Source organism: Lepidochelys kempii, chromosome 1 (genome assembly GCF_965140285.1).
Source record: "Lepidochelys kempii isolate rLepKem1 chromosome 1, rLepKem1.hap1, whole genome shotgun sequence".
NCBI lineage: Eukaryota > Metazoa > Chordata > Testudines > Cheloniidae > Lepidochelys > Lepidochelys kempii.
The window spans coordinates 267158071-267174774 of NC_136380.1; the positions used below are offsets into that span (position 1 = coordinate 267158071).

The 16704-nt window shown below is 44.5% G+C and overlaps 1 protein-coding gene across 10 annotated transcripts in view; it reads left to right on the forward strand.

The window, feature by feature from the left end:
- The window catches only part of ANKS1B (ankyrin repeat and sterile alpha motif domain containing 1B), a 747009-nt gene that overhangs the window by 471982 nt on the left and 258323 nt on the right, over positions 1-16704 (forward strand). For all 10 annotated transcript variants that reach the window (XM_073327424.2, XM_073327427.2, XM_073327426.2 and 7 more), the window contains one exon: positions 2263-2361. In XM_073327424.2, the coding sequence (XP_073183525.1) occupies positions 2263-2361 (99 nt within the window). The remainder of the gene's footprint in view (positions 1-2262; positions 2362-16704) is intronic.

The window sequence follows — 16704 nt, forward strand, 5'->3', positions numbered from 1 at the left end:
ATCGCTTTTTCCAAGTAGTACCCACTGGAGCAGCTTGAGCACCCTCTGTTGCCACACACCTCTGCATGCTAGTATAAGGACAGAGCCGCCTTGATACCCCTCAGTTCCTTCTTACAGCCAGTGATGGTTGTTGGAGCAGTTCCAGTCCTCTATCGCAAGTTTATTTTCCTCACACTTGTATATAGTCTTTTTGTCGTTTAGTAGTTAGTTAGATATAGAGTATAGTCAGTGTTAGTGATAGGTTTCAGTTTTTAAGTGCTTTTTGGACCAAATTTGATTCTTGGTTCCAAGACTAGGAGCGGAGCCATGCCTCACTCTCAGGGTTTCAAGTCCTGCTGGTTGTGTGTCAGACCTATGCCGATCAGTGACCCACACTCTAGCTGCCTAAAATGTTTGGGGGAGTCCCGCATCAGTGACAAGTGTCACATTTATAGAGGGTTTAAACCTTGCTCTAAAGAACATAGAGCAGTGAGACTTAAGTGTCCCCTTATGGAGGTGGCACTTTGCCCTCTATCAGAGCAATTTGGTTCAGAGCATACTCTGAGTGCGGCACCATCAATACTGAGTGCACCTCCTGAGATGTCTTCAGCACCTCATTTGGTGTCCCCAGTACTAAAGAATAGATACAAATCTTCTAAGCACCTGGTACCTTTGGTACAAAGGACGTCTAGAGGCAAGGTTTCTGGGAGGGACTCTGAGGCGAAGTTTTCCCCCAGAGAATTGCTCTGCTACAAAGTGGGGGTTCATTGACTCTGGAACCTGTGTAGGGTCTGTTGAGGTCAACCCCTGAAGTTGCTGTATGCCAGACTCATGACCCAATTCCAGTACAGAAAATTGCGGAGGTATATGTTGCTGCCAGAGAATTGTTTAACCTTTTGGTACCAGCATTCTTGGTGTGCAGGAAGGCTTTCAGTTGGTACCAGCTACTGTAATTTCTACACCAGCTCCACAACAGCATACAGTACCAATGCCACTTTCAGTACCTGAAAGCCTGGAACATTCCACGGGCAAGCCACTGTTAATATCCCCTGGGTTTGGCTCACCTATCTCCTGTCCACATGGGTTCTGCTCCACTGTTATCAGAGTGATCTTTGTCAGTTTCTGAAGTGGGGTCTTTTGTGTCCCATACAGAAGGGAAGCTTACCCTCCATCAGAGTCTTGAGGTCCCTGGCTGTCACAGCAGCCTTGAGGTCCCTGGATGTCACAGCAGTTCTATGTACTGTGTTATACAGGAGGTCAGACTAATGATCACACTGGTTCTTTCTAGCCTTGGAATCTGTATACTATGTATGCCAAGTTTAATTCACTTTTGGGAGTTGAGGGTGCTCTTCAGGCATGTAGATGAGTGGCCTCTTGGCTCCTGGTGGTGGCCACCAGGTAGGCCTGCACGCATCCCCTCACCTCAATTTGCCTTCTTGGATCCCCAAATAAATGCCACAAGTGGTTTTTCCAGTCCGGGCACAATAACCCTACTTAGAGTCTGATTTATTAACTTTAAGTTCAAAACTAAACTCAAAGGTCTTCCCTCCTTCCTTCAGCTGGGTACAGCTCTAACTCCCCTGTTCTGGTCAGAATCCTCCTCACTTAGCAGGCTATTCCAAACCCTTCCTAGCTGGAGCAATTTCCCTGGTCTCAGGGTCTTCCCTACATTCTCTGAAGTCTCAGTACAACCTCTTGAGTTTCCCACTTGCTGCAATCACCTTTTGCTCTTTATAAGAAATGCCTGACTCAGATGGAGCTCATTCTGTGATCAGGGTTTGCTTTGCCCCAGCCTCTCCAGTCCAACAGCAAGCCACCTTGTTACAAGGCATTTTACTAACATATTACTAAATAATTCTATCTACCTGCTTCCACTGTGTTGATCTTATTGTATGTGATGTTTTTTCTGACTTGAGGAAGAAAGGATATCATGTATGGGGCAGGGGGAAGAGAAACAGATGAGGCACTGTATGCATATAGTTAAATTTTATAATTACATCCCTGTCCTCAATCAAATGACAGGAGGGGGTAGAGGAGAAAGATTCACTTATGGGATTTGTTTTTAGTGGGAACTGTAGTTTCTCCATTGGCAGTTCGGCCAGCGCACTAGTAAGTGTCCATGAGTTCAAGGTCCTTTCACATTTTATAGACCTGGAAATCAATGCAATCATCAGTAATTTATTATTCTTGTCATACTATATGTTAAATAAAGTTATTTTCTTTTAAACACAGTTTAAGGGTTTGTTTCAGGATTGTTTCAGATTTGAATATCTCCTTTTTCAGGGAAGCAATGTAATGGAAGATCAGGATCTGTTGGAAATAGGAATTCTTAACTCTGGACACAGGCAAAGAATTCTACAGGCAATCCAGCTCCTTCCAAAGGTACAGTTTCTTTTATTATCTGGATACCAGTAGTATCACCAAGAGCTTTTAATTCTTAAATACCATTTTTATATAGAAATGTGGACATTGTGAGCCTAATTCTCCACTGCCTTGTGCTTTTCCTAGTCAATTACACCATGCAAAGTGGGTGTAAAATACTACCATTCTGGATTGGTAGTGACTTACGTCCACTTTGCACAGACGTAAATGACTACACAAGTGCAGAGCAGAGGACAATCAGGTCCCATATTCATGATGCTAATTATTTTAGAAATGATTATAGAAATGTTTGGTTTTTCAATATGTTAGCACATAAAGCCAACAACAAATGAAGTGGGGCTAGGGATGTATTTTAGGACGGTTTTTGCATATAAATTGTTGCATCACCTCCATAAATAAATTTCTGTATAAATCCCAGAGGAATTTTTCTTAATATAGAGGTAAGATTGGAAATACCATTAAGTAACCCTAGAGACTCAAGATATTCCATTATGGATGCAATACATATCTTTCATATGTGAATTGGAGACTATCAGCAGTTGCTATATTTTATTTGTTTGTCCTGTTGAGTATATGAATTCTGCTCTTCAGATGTGTGATCCTGTAACTTGTACCCATTTTTCCAGTGCACTTAGGGCGTAGGATGGTGTTCATTGCAGATTGAGAATGTGTCAAGCATGCTAAGAGACTACGATTGTATCTTTGGGATTTAAACTACATGCTAGATGGAACACCAAAATTTGCCAGTGGGTAGTTCACAGCTGATTGCTAATACCTGCTTCTTGCTAACTTTGCCTTGTGCAGAAACCTGAGAAGATGGACTGGGCATATTGTGACCCTGAAGGTTGTCACATGATTTTGGAAGCCATCTAAGGGAATCATGCTAGGCCAAGTTGTATTCTGCCTGAGGCCAAGCAGGGCCCTCATGCATATTGGCTCTGTAGAAGATAGAGCAGGAACAAAGCCCATTGTAAGGTGTATGTGTTTGTGGATAGCATGTACAGAACGATCAAGGTAAAGATGGAGCTCTGTATCCAGTCTCTGACCCCTACAGGGAATGTGTGCAGAGCAAATAAAAGATTTTTCCCGTCTGTACAGTGAAGATGAATTAGGTGAAATAGGCTTTCTGGTGCATGGATGGATAAGGAAAGATGTGGTCTTGGGGCCTCTTGTGAAGAATAAGATGATCTGGCCTGTACTGAGAAGATGGACTTGAAGAGTGAGCTTCTGGTGCATCCTTGTATGTAGACGGTCACAGTCTATATGTAGTTCAGCATGATTAAAGATAGTGATATGTATTCCATGGACTGTATTGGGAATATAGATGGAGGTAAGAAGGACTAGGAAATAGATTAGTTTATAGGCAGAGGGTAGGTTAAGGTGCTGAATTAAGTTTGGTGTTTAAATTTTAACTGTGAATTTCTTGAGTTTCTGGCTTTTTTTTTTTTTAGCTGTAACATTGTTAACATCATTTTTTTACTTTTATTGTTAGCTCTGTACCACTGAAATAGTTTGTCTGTATGTTTCCTTTTTTTATTTTTTTTTTAGTGGACGGGCATGCTTTTTTTTCATCTAACTCAAAAGCTAGTAACAGGATTTTGTAATATTATATGTTAGTGAGATCTGCACTTAATAAATGGGATTCATGAAGACTACAAGTTCTGAAGGCTAGACTAGAAACAGTATACAAGACATGCCAAAATTAATTCCCACTATCCTGGTTATTTTTATTATTCAGCCCTAGACGTACATGAAGTTCCTATGCTAAATCCCATGATCTGTTCCATATTTGCAAAACAAATTTGACAAAAAATCCACAACTTGCACAAATACAGAAAATGATAAACGTCCGTTTCTAATTGTGCTTACTGTATGTGGAGCTAGAGACTCAAAGATTCTGCCACACATATTCCTATTGAGTAGTTACCTTACTTTAGAAGTAGGGACTCCTTGAGGCATGAGGTACTACTCAGTATGAGTAAGGATGGCAGAGTCAAGCTCTAAATGAACTCTCAAAACCAGCTGTTTCTGAGAACAAATGAGTCATGCAATTTCCTGTTAGAATCCACATTCTGTAAATCTGAGATAGTTAAATACCTTTGAATGACTGGAATCAGTGCTGTATAACAGTCAGAGGGTGTTTAGAGGTTGCTAGCTGCAGCAAAAAATAGTCCAAAAAGATCACGTTCTTAATGCATCTTTAATGCAGAAATATTATACCAAAATGAAGGAGGATGGAAGCAAAAGCTGTGCATCACAACTCTTTATTTAAATGACTTTGCAACACAAGAGAGCTTACACAGAAACAGTACATCATTTTCTATTCAAAACCCAGGTTATTTTAAGGCAGAGCTGCAAAGGAAGCTATATGACCCATAAATCAGTATTATAACAACTATTATCTAATAGAGCTCATCCTGGTTATATTCTCAATAGCACACTGCAAATTTTGAAAATCCTTTCACATCCTGCAGGGAAACATACAGCACTAGCATATTTGTTAAACTGTTCATGAGTCCAGCCCTATCATATTTTCAAGATAAGTATATACATTTTAAAGTGTGTTAAAATACCCAAACATGTAAGAACAGTAGGACAATGTAACAGACTGCCTAAGAAGGCTGTGGAAGCTCCTTCACTTGAGGTTTTCAAAAGGAGGCTGGATAGCCATCTGTCGTGGATGGTTTAGACCCAAAAAATCCTGCATCTTGGCAGGGATTTAGCCTAGAAGACCCTTTTGCAGTCTCTTCTAACCCTATGGTTCTATGAGTGATGATAGATAAAAAGCTTTTAATTTAACTTGCTTTTAAAGCTTCCCTACTTCCATTCACAATTCTTTTAAAACTTCCAGGAGTTCTTGTGAGACTTTTTTGTATTTCTCCTCCTGTGATTTGTCTATAACTAGAACACCGAAGGAAGGAAGAAGTGCTTTTTTTTGAGAAACTCTTATGTCTTGACACTACTTCAAACCCACCTTCTTGCATCCGAAACTGCCGGATAAGCTTAGAGAGTAAAATAACAAGTGACAAATCTAATGTTAGACTTTCATAGAATCATAGAATATTAGGGTTGGAAGGGACCTCAGGAGGTTATCTAGTCCAACCCCCTGCTCAAAAGCAGGACCAATCCCCAATTAAATCATCCCAGCCAGGGCTTTGTCAAGCCTGACCTTAAAAACTTCTAAGGAAGGAGATTCCACCACCTCCCTAGGCAACGCATTCCAGTGTTTCACCACCCTCCTAGTGAAAAAGTTTTTCCTAATATCCAACCTAAACCTCCCCCACTGCAACTTGAGACCATTACTCCTTGTCCTGTCACCTTCTACCACTGAGAATAGTCTAGAACCATCCTCTCTGGAACCACCTCTCAGGTAGTTGAAAGCAGCTATCAAATCCCCCCTCATTCTTCTCTTCTGCAGACTAAACAATCCCAGTTCCCTCAGCCTCTCCTCATAAGTCATGTGTTCCAGACCCCTAATCATTTTTGTTGCCCTTCGCTGGACTCCTTCCAATTTATCCACATCCTTCTTGTAGTGTGGGGCCCAAAACTGGACACAGTACTCCAGATGAGGCCTCACCAATGTCGAATAGAGGGGGATGATCACGTCCCTCGATCTGCTCGCTATGCCCCTACTTATACATCCCAAAATACCATTGGCCTTCTTGGCAACAAGGGCACACTGCTGACTCATATCCAGCTTCTCGTCCACTGTCACCCCTAGGTCCTTTTCTGCAGAACTGCTACCTAGCCATTCGGTCCCTAGTCTGTAGCTGTGCATTGGGTTCTTCCGTCCTAAGTGCAGGACCCTGCACTTATCCTTATTGAACCTCATCAGATTTCTTTTGGCCCAATCCTCCAATTTGTCTCGGTCCCTCTGTATCCTATCCCTGCCCTCCAGCGTATCTACCACTCCTCCCAGTTTAGTATCATCCGCAAATTTGCTGAGAGTGCAATCCACACCATCCTGCAGATCATTTATGAAGATATTGAACAAAACCGGCCCTAGGACCGACCCCTGGGGCACTCCACTTGACACCGGCTGCCAACTAGAATATGTTAAATATAAAAGTATTAAAGTATAAAATATAAGTAAAATATGTTACTGTTTTTCCCTTAGTAATGATTTATCTGAGGAGAAATTGGTTGAGAGACCAGAGTATAGTATAGCTATAACAGATAAACATAGTTGGAATCATCCAGTCAGATTACTGCTTTCATAATGGAGCCATTGATCACTACCCGTTGAGCCCGACAATCTAGCCAACTTTCTACCCACCTTATAGTGCATTCATCCAGCCCGTACTTCTTTAACTTGCTGACAAGAATACTTTGAAAATGTTGATCTTTTTAAAGCTTTCCCTTACCTGATCCAACCTTCATTTTTGTGGAAATAGGATTGGAAATGCAGCAGAGAGCCAGTAGTGTAAAATGAAAACTGTCCTTTGATGCTTAGATGCTGGTTGCCTGCTGAGTAATGAAACTTTTGTATTTCTGACACCAGTGAAAGATTTAGGAGCTTACCTGCTAAAGCTTACAATATTTTAGAATTAGAAAAAAAATTACTTTTTTTTTAAAAATAGACAAATTTCATTCTATACTCCCCTATACTGTATTTATACCAGTATAACAAAGTGGATTTAACCTAGAATCTTTAAAATATGTTACTGTTTTTCCCTTAGTAATGATTTATCTGAGGAGAAATTGGTTGAGAGACCAGAGTATAGTATAGCTATAACAGATAAACATAGTTGGAATCATCCAATCAGATTACTGCTTTCATAATGCCATTTTTTTATTATAGTGTTGGGTTGGAGATACTGGACCAAATTCTGGTCACTCACTGATGTATGTGTGGAGTAACTCCACTGAAGTTAATAGAGTTACTCAAGATTTATATGAGTCTAAATAAGAGCAGCATATGGCTCATTACTATTAGTTTAGGGTGAGAAGGGATTTCTGTACAAATATAACTTGTGAAATTATTGCTTTTCAATTGAAATATATCATACCTGGTCCTAGCTTGAGAGCAAATTTCTTAACAGAGTTTGACAAAATCTGGGTCATTTGTTTCTGAGTGAAGGGAAATATATTAATTAGGATGGAATAAAGGGCCCAAAGAATTAAAGGTGTTAACATAGCCCAGTCATTGTCGAACATTAAATAGTTTTAAACAGGTTTGGGGCTTGGTATACGGAGACCTTAGCCTGCTTAGCATGATGGCAAATGCACCATTAAACAGTCTTTTAAAGTTTGTTAAAGATACAGAAAAGAAAGAAAAACAGTTAAAGCATTTGAAGTGTATTAAATAAAGCTTTTATTTTAACAACATCCCTTGTTCCCTTTCCCTTTAGCTGAAGAGTTTTGAGAAAGAAAGGCCCCTTGTTAGACAGTTTCTTAGATGGTATTAAAGATGGTATCTGCTGTCCTTTCTTGGGAAAGGAGAAGTTAGTTGAGATGGTCTGGAGCTGTTGATGATGTTACAAATCAGTCCTGTTTCTTATAAAGACAAAACAAGACAATCACACACAAAAGGGGATAGAAAAGAATAGGAAAGATAGAAAATGCAGCTTCTGTCTCTGGTTTGCAGCCTCACTGCTGGAAAAACACAAGCGCAGCACATAGTCTTATCAGCCACTCTGGCAAACTTGTAGCAGCTGTTTTTGGGCATTGTTTTTAGTTGCCTCTTTAGTCACAGGCTTATAGCATCGTTGCCAGCTAAGATAGACTCTTATTACACAGAAGGCAAAAGAAGAGAGATGAGAAAGAAAAGAAATGAGGTGGGGAAGGGAAAAGACGCACAGGAAGGAGGGGAGAAGTAGGAGATGAAGTCCCATCCCAGGTAATGTTTGGGATTTAACCGGTGCCAGTAGAGGTGGCGGTGTTATTTGGGTCCTCCTTTTTGGCCTAGTCTGGTCAAGACATTTCTCAGGATTAGGATGAAGAAGGTCCCAGAAGATAGTGGAGGTGGCAACCCTGATGATAAAGCTTGCTGCAGTGGTTATTGGCAGACAGTTGCTTCTTCCCAAAAGTCTTTTCTTTTTAAGAACTCCAAAAGAAAGTGTTGGGTGGAAGAGTCTCTCCTCTTAGTATTTTGTCCACAAATAGGCCGAATTTCTGACATACCGACTTTGGTCCATTGATTTCTGGTCTTCTATTCCTCTTGATTACCAGTCACAATTTCAACATTGTTCTTGTGTGATATTAGTAAAACCCTTTCTGTTTAAATTAATTCAGTCTTTCTATCTCCTCCTTACATCTTTTCTTAATGATCTGATATATAAAATTGTTTGTGACCATTTATGAATTTCTGCTCACTTTTTACAGTTTAGTTTACAATTAGGGTAAATTTGTAGGCCCAATTATCACAATATATTTAAAAAATAGAATTTAAGTTTTAGGGGTGGAATTTTCAAAAGCACCTAAGTGAAGAGGAAGTACAAGTCCCATTTGAAGAGGGAATTCACACAGTGCACAGGTAAAAGGAAGCGCAGACAAGTATAGAGATATAGGGGGACATCTAGTGCACAGCAGGCTACTGCGGGTAGATTAACATCCCAACTTGCTGCAAACTAAATGTCAGTGTAGAAAAGTCCTTAATGAGGCACTTTTGAAAATTTTACCCTTAGGCAAGAATGGACTTGTCCAGATCCTTGATGGTTAAAACAAGTAATTTAATATGGAGAATGAGAAGCTAATGAAAGGGTTTGAAGGAACATTTGGAGGAATGGGATAGCCATGTGATTTTTTTTAACTCCATTGTTTTGGATAGAATGGAGAGAGAGATGAGAGGTTACAGCTGTCTTTTTCGGTAGTACCAGCAAGAGGCCAAGGACCAGCTGTGTCAAATTGTCCTCTTACTCTTAGAGGTGCTCCCTCCAGGTCAAAGGTTTGAGGCATGTTGGTGGTACGGTGTGGGGAAGCCTGGCCTGCTACTGTCCTTACTATACTACTGTCCTTTCACGATCACTACAATCACATGGAAATGCTTTATAAATGGCCACTAAATGTTGAATCATGACAGTAGATCTGGAATTAATGTTCAAAACTGTCCGCATCAACAGCAAAGCAACAAGTTTTCTCACCATTGTCTATTCATATCACTGCTAAAAAACACACTCACATTGTATGAAAAACAAAACAAACAAAAAGAACCTCCTAGCTACAAAGAAGCTGTTTGTAGTTTACTGTATTATGTACAATGGGAATGGTGTTCATAGTTATCTAATCAAATTCAGTTGCATTTTCTAACGTGTAATCCCCTTAAAAAGGCACACAATATGTCCAGAACTAAAAAACAAAAATTGCAAATAAAGTCACATAGCCTCTTAAATCAAATCTTTTATTTCCAATGTTGTGTTTGGCTATGCCTTTGCGGAAAATACTGTTCTTTAAAAGACACCATACACACAGGATTCCTACTTTTGAGTCTTAGCTTCCTTGCGTAAGACATTTGGAACTCCCCTTATTCTCAGATTTTTTTTGTACTCCGAGGACATCTGTAGTAGGACTTGAGTCCTTTCCTGTGTTCTATTTCAATTACTATTGGCTCATTTCCCTTCAGAATCTTCTCAGAAGTTGTGCCCCAGATTTTTCCCAGTGCTGCTCCAGCTCTTTCTAGGACACTGTCTTACTTCAGGCAGTCCTCTTTATTCTGTATTGGTCTCTCTCTTCTCAGTTGTTCCAATTAATCAGCTTTCAACTGGTATTTAACCTTTTGTCTTGGATTTCCTTTGAAGCTACAGTTGTTTTTTTCTTATTGAAATCTGGGGTTTGAAGCAACTGCTCTTTTTTCTGTCCCTGTGCGTGCTCCACTTTAGGTGTCGGTGCATCCTGGCACTGCTTATCAGAGACTTTTGGTAGCAGTGCCTGGTTGGGATGCGCGTGCATAGTAGCTGCTTTGTGGTACCATTGGTGCTCACACTTCCCGACCCCTTCAGTTCCTTTTCATCCTCAGCTGCAGATGGAGCTCCAACAGCAGTGTCTTAAAACGACCTAAAATGGAGAAATAGAACAATTTAGATAGCAATTAGGGTTTAGTTAGTTATAGTTAGTAGATAGTGTAGAAATGGTCTTAAGCTTCAGTTTAAAACTATTTAGACTTCAAAAAACAAACACACACACACCTCGGAGAGATCCCTCTCCTTCTTTATTTCTGTTTAATTAGGAAATTAGAAAAAGATAATGCCAGGCTTGCCTAGATTCAAAAGATGTACTTTGTGCAAGGACGCGATACCTCTTCAGACGGCCGCTCACAATGCGTCCGTTGTTTAGGGGAAGTGCACATTCCCCAGAAATGCGCCCACTCAAAGCCAGAGCGAGGAGAGACAGGGATCTTAGACTAAAAATGGTCCTAATGGAAAAATCCCTTACTCCTCCATTGGACACTAGCAAGCCACCAGGCAGGGGGTCTCCAGGCACCTCGTCCCTGGATAGAACAAGTACCCTTTTCTCTCAGTCACCTCTTCAAGTGTGATGTTTTGGCTTTGTGCCATCTTTCTAAACAATTCTTGGAATTGTTTTGAGTCGTCCACTACTGTGGGTGGGGAGGGGGGTCATGACTGACTCATCTGGGGATGAAGAGGAGCTATGTTCTCGTGACAGGACCTGTGTAGTGTCTTCCAACTCCTCTACTGTGTCCTCAGGTGCCTCAGAGGGTCCTGTGGCCATCTCCTTAGGGGGTTGTATCTGCTTTCTTTGAATCATAGAAGATTAGGGTTGGGAGAGACCTCAGGAGGTAATCTAGTCCCACCCCCTGCCCAAAGCAGAACCAACACCAACTAACTCATTCCAGCCAGGGTTTTGTCAAGCCGGGACTTAAAAACCTCTAAGAATGGAGATTCCACCACTTCCCTAGGTAACCCATTCGAGTGCTTCACCATCCTCCTAGCGAAATAGTGTTTCCTAATATCCAACCTAGACCTCCCCCACTGCAACTTGAGACAATTGCTCCTTGGTCTGTCATCTGCCACCACTGAGAACAGTCAGGCTCCATCCTCTTTGGAACCCCCTTCAGATAATTGAAGTCTGCTATCAAATCCCCCCCTCACTCTTCTCTTCTGCAGACTAAATAAGCGCAGTTCCCTTAGCCTCTCCTCATAAGTCAAGTGCCCTAGGCCCCTAATCATTTTCATTGCCCTCCCCTGGACACTCTCCAATTTGTCCACATCCTTTCTGTAGCAGGGGGCCCAAAACTGGACGCAGTACTACAGACATGGCCTCACCAGTGCTGAATAGATGGGAATAATCACTTCCCCTCGAACTGCTGGCAATGCTCCTACTAATGCAGCCCAATATGCCGTTAGCCGTCTTGGCAACAAGGGCACACTGTTGACTCATATCCAGCTTCTCATCCACTGTAATCCCCAGGTCTTTTTCTGCAGAACTGCTGCTTAGCCAGTCGGTCCCCAGCCTGTAGTAGTGCATGGGATTCTTCTGTCCTAAGTGCAGAACTCTGCACTTGTCCTTGTTGAACCTGATCAGATTTCTTTTGGCCCAATCCTCCAATTTGTCTAGGTCACTCTGGACCCTATCTCTACCCTCCAGAGTGTCTACCTCTCCCCCCAGCTTAGTATCATCCACGAACTTGCTGAGGGTGCATTCCATCCCATCATCCAGATCATTAATGAAGATGTTGAACAAAACTGGCCCCAGGACAGACCCCGGGACACTCCGCTTGATGGTGGCTGCCAACTAGACATCGAACCGTTGACCACTACTCATTGAGCCTGACAATCTAGCCAGCTTTCTATCCACCTTATAGTCCGTTCATCCAATCAATACTTTTTTAACTTGCTGGCAAGAATACTGTGGGAGACCGTATCAAAAGCTTTGCTAAAGTCAAGATATATAGATATATATATATATAGATACATACATATATAGAGGGAGAGGGAGAGGGGGAGAGAGAGAGAGGAGAGTGACTCCTTTGCAGCTGTGATCTGTATGCCGACCATGGGTCCCAGTGTGCCCATTGCATCAGGAATGAAAAGCATGGGAACATCCATGGGGGTATGTCTCTGTGAGGATGGTCCCTGGCACTTGTGTGGGATGGTTGAGGTTTGATACTGGAAGGGGAGGAGTGTCTGGAGTAGAATACTCCCTCCTCCATGTCATTCTCCTCATTGCTTGAGAAGTGCAGTATGGACGTTGAGTCCTGGTTTTTTTTTGGTGCTGGCGGTCCCAGGGGGCGGTCGGTGCTGAGATGGGAGAGCCTGGTAGAGCGATTATTAGCATGTCTGGAGCTGAGGTAGTTGGTGCCAAGTAGATATGGTCAGGCACCTGCATTGGTGCCGCCCTCTTCTGAGTGGCTTTGGTCAGTGCTGATGTTGGCGGTTTAGATCTTGTGGGTCCTTGCTCCATAGGAGGCTGTATCAGGGGTAGCATTGTTGTTTTCGGTGCTATCAGCACTGTGCCCTTCCTGGGAGTGGTCAGTGCTGTGGAGAAGGAGGCTGTCTTATGCCTGCCACTCAATTCCTTGTCTTTACTGTTCATATTCCTGGTGCAGGCGGTGCCGGAGGTGCCCGGAGCATCGAACATGCTCACCCTGCAAGCCATTGGCACTGAGGGCAGTGATCTTGCTGGAGACCGTTTTCTCTTTAATGGTTCTCCCTGTGTCAGTGATGTTTCCCCTTTCCTCGATTTGTTGGAGGAAAGATTACTTGCTTTATCCAGAGTGGAGGTGCCTGGAGACTCCCTTCTGGGGGCTTGGTGACTGAGAGTCAACACCAACTGTCAGTGTTCCTTCCCAACTCTGAACTCTAGGGTACAGATGTGGGGACCTGCATGAAAACCTCCTAAGCTTACTTTTACCAGCTTAGGTTAAAACTTCCCCAAGGTACAAATTAATTTTACCCTTTGCCCTTGGATTTCCACTGCCACCACCAAACTTTATCTGGGTTTACTGGGAAACGTAGTTTGGACACGTCTTTCCCCCCAAAATCCTCCCAACCCTTGCACCCCACTTCCTGGGAAAGGTTTGGTAAAAATCCTCACCAATTTGCATAGGTGACCACAGACCCAAACCCTTGGATTTTAGAACAATGAAAAAGCATTCAGTTTTCTTATGAGAAGACTTTTAATAGAAGTAAAGGAATCACCCCTGTAAAATCAGGATGGTAGATACCTTACAGGGTAATTAGATTCAAAACATAGAGAATCCCTCTAGGCAAAACCTTAAGTTACAAAAGACACACAGACAGGAATAGTCATTCTATTCAGCACAATTCTTTTCTCAGCCATTTAAAGAAATCATAATGTAACACATACCTAGCTAGATTACTTACTAAAAGTTCTAAGACTCCATTCCTGTCCTGTCCCTGGCAAAAGCGGCATACAGTCAGACACAGACCCTTTGTTTCTCTCCCTCCTCCCAGCTTTTGAAAGTATCTTGTCTCCTCATTGGTCATTTTGGTCAGGTGCCAGCGAGGTTACCTTTAGCTTCTTAACCCTTTACAGATGAGAGGATTTTTCCTCTGGCCAGGAGGGATTTTAAAGGGGTTTACCCTTCCCTTTATTTTTATGACACCAACTATTAAAAATTCTACACCCAGCATCCACAACGAAAATAGCACTATCAGTGAAGGACACACTGATGGAACCAGCGGAAACAGTATGGCAAACACCAGCCACCATACCACCTATGAGCAAAAGAGCTGACAGAAAATGTATGTCCCTGTAACGAGGCGGTGTGGTCCTCCACCGCCCCAGACACCAGAGTGGGTGGGGCCAGAGAGCTATGAGCCCACCTCCCAGAGGGTCAGGCGCAGGACAGGAAGTAGAAAAGCATGGGGACAGAGTTCACTCGGGGCACAGCCGCTGGAGAGGCCAGATGCCTCCCGCCTAGCTCCCAGCTGGGAGACCCCGGCAACTGGCGGCGGAGCCAAAGACTGGCCCGCCCGACCAACACCTGAAGAACTGCCAAGCCCACCCGTCACCAGTTACCTGGAGGAGCTGCCAATACACGATTGGGCATGAATAACTGTTTTGTGGCATCTTCCTGGTCACCCCTGTGAGAGACTCCCGTGACCAGACTGATTCCACACCAGCAACCGTGAGGACATAATGAGGCAGTGTGGTCCCCCGCCACCTCGGAGAGGGACGAGCCCTGTTAAGCCCCTCTACATGTGATGGAGAATGTGGGCAATGGTCCCCTGACCCCTGTGAGAAGGGGTCTGAAGAGGAACGTGCCCAGGATGACCATGGACATGGACAAGCTCATTAAGTTCCTGGCCAAGAGCCAGCAGCAGGAAGCACCCCAGCTTCAACAGCAGCAGTAGCTGGTCCAGCAGTTAGGGACACAGCAGCAATAGCTGATATTGGAGCTGGGACACCAGAACTGGAACCACCAGCAACAATGCCTGCAGCAGTTGGCGACTCTGCTCCCCCATCCTACGGAACCCCAGCCAGGAGACGCCACTGGGCCATCCACTACATCCCCGTTGATCCAGCTGACCAAGATGGGCCCCAGCAATGACCCCGAGGCCTTCCCCATGACCTTTGAAAAGGTGGCATTAGTCGCAGGGTGGGTCCGAGACCAATGGGCCACCCTCCTGGCCTCGTAGCTGACCGGGACTGCCCAAACCGTGTACCAAGGGCTATCAATGGAGGAGGCACAGGACTACACCTGGGTAAAGGCGGCAATCCTAGATGCCTTGGACATCAGCCTGGAAACCTTCTGGCAGCAGTTCCGGAGACTGACATACCCTGTGGGCACCCGACCCTGGTTGGTGGCCCAGGAGCTGAGGGAGGCATGCAAGTGGTGGCTACCGCCCGAGAGGCAAACCCTAGACAACCTCACTGAGCAAGTTATTCTGGAACAATTCATCCACATCCTCCCGCCGCGAGGAAGTACCTGGGTCCTCTGCCATCGGCCTGCAATGCTGGCTGCTGCCGTCACTGTGATGGAGGTTTTCTTCGCAGCTGAAGCCCCGGGGGGACCAGCTGTTCGAGCCCATCCACAAGGGCCCAAGCACCCTAACCTAGAGAAGAAGGGGAGCACCTGAACAGAACTGGAGAACCCTTTACAGGGCCAGGAGCCCCAGTGTAGACATCCCAAGGTGCCAGTTCAACAAGCCCCAGCGCCCCCAGGGGGACCAATTGAAGCCTCCCAAGGAGCACAGTGGGAGCGTCCACCTGGCCTGGGCATCCAAAGATCAGACTATGTTTCTCCTGTGGGAAATACAGACCCCTGCAATGGGACTGCACCAAGATGGACAGCAGCTTCAGTCATGTTTGCACTGGAGAAACCTGCGCCCAACGGGCCGCAGGCCACCAAGATTATGGTGCTAGTAGTTGTCGGAGATTGCCCGACCCCGGCCCTGATTGATTCAGGCTGAGGCCAGACGCTAATCTGCCAAAGTTTAGGCCTCCTAGCTGACCCGCACCTGGGGATGATCTGACTGCAATGCATCCACGGTGATGTACGGCCCTACCCCAGTGCCCGAGTCTGGCTAACTGTGGATGGGGTCAAATGGCTAATGGTGCTTGGCCTAGCTCCTCGATTAGCCTACCCAGTGATCCTGGGACATGATTGGCCCGAGTTCCCAGAGGTCCTTTGCTCAAATGCCGAGAAAGGCCCTGAGGTCACCCCAGCACTAGAAGGGGGCTGCCCTGAGACCCGCTTCAAGGAGGGGGAGGAACCAGACCGCAACGGACTTGGAGGAGAGTCCAAGGACCCCCCGCCAGGGCCTGCCATTGAATCCGTGCTTAACAGTGACTTTTTCCAGGACCAAATGGAGGACCCCACCCTCAGTCGAATGTATGAGTGGCTAGCAGCCATCGATGGGACCCTGATCAATCCGTACCGGGCAAAGCTGTGGCCTCATTTTGAGTTGCATTGCGACCATCTCTATCGGGTAGAACAAGACCCCCACACTGGAGAGCTCCAGACCCAACTGCTTGTGCCTCGATGTCACCAACAAGCTGTAATGTAACTCGCCCACGACATCCTGGTTGCAGGGCACTTGGGCCAGGAAAAGTCTCTCACCTGAATTCTGACGTGGTTCAGAATTCTGAATTCACACGTGCCCGGTGTGCACCAGGAGGTGAGGAACTATTGCAGTTCCTGTCCAGAATGTCAGCCAGCTGCCCCCCCCATGGAGGCCCAAGGCCTTGTTGATCCCCATGCCCATTGTAGAAATGCCGTTCAATCAAGTGGCCGTGGACTTGGTGGGCCCCCTTCCGAAAAGCACTGATGGATTTCAGTATGTGCTGGTCATCATGAACTATGCCACCCATTTCCCAGGAGCAGTACAGCTCTGGAGCATTATCGCCCAAACCATCGCTGATGAACTCATGAAGGTCATCACTCATGTGGGAAATCCCCAGGAAATCCTCATTGACTAG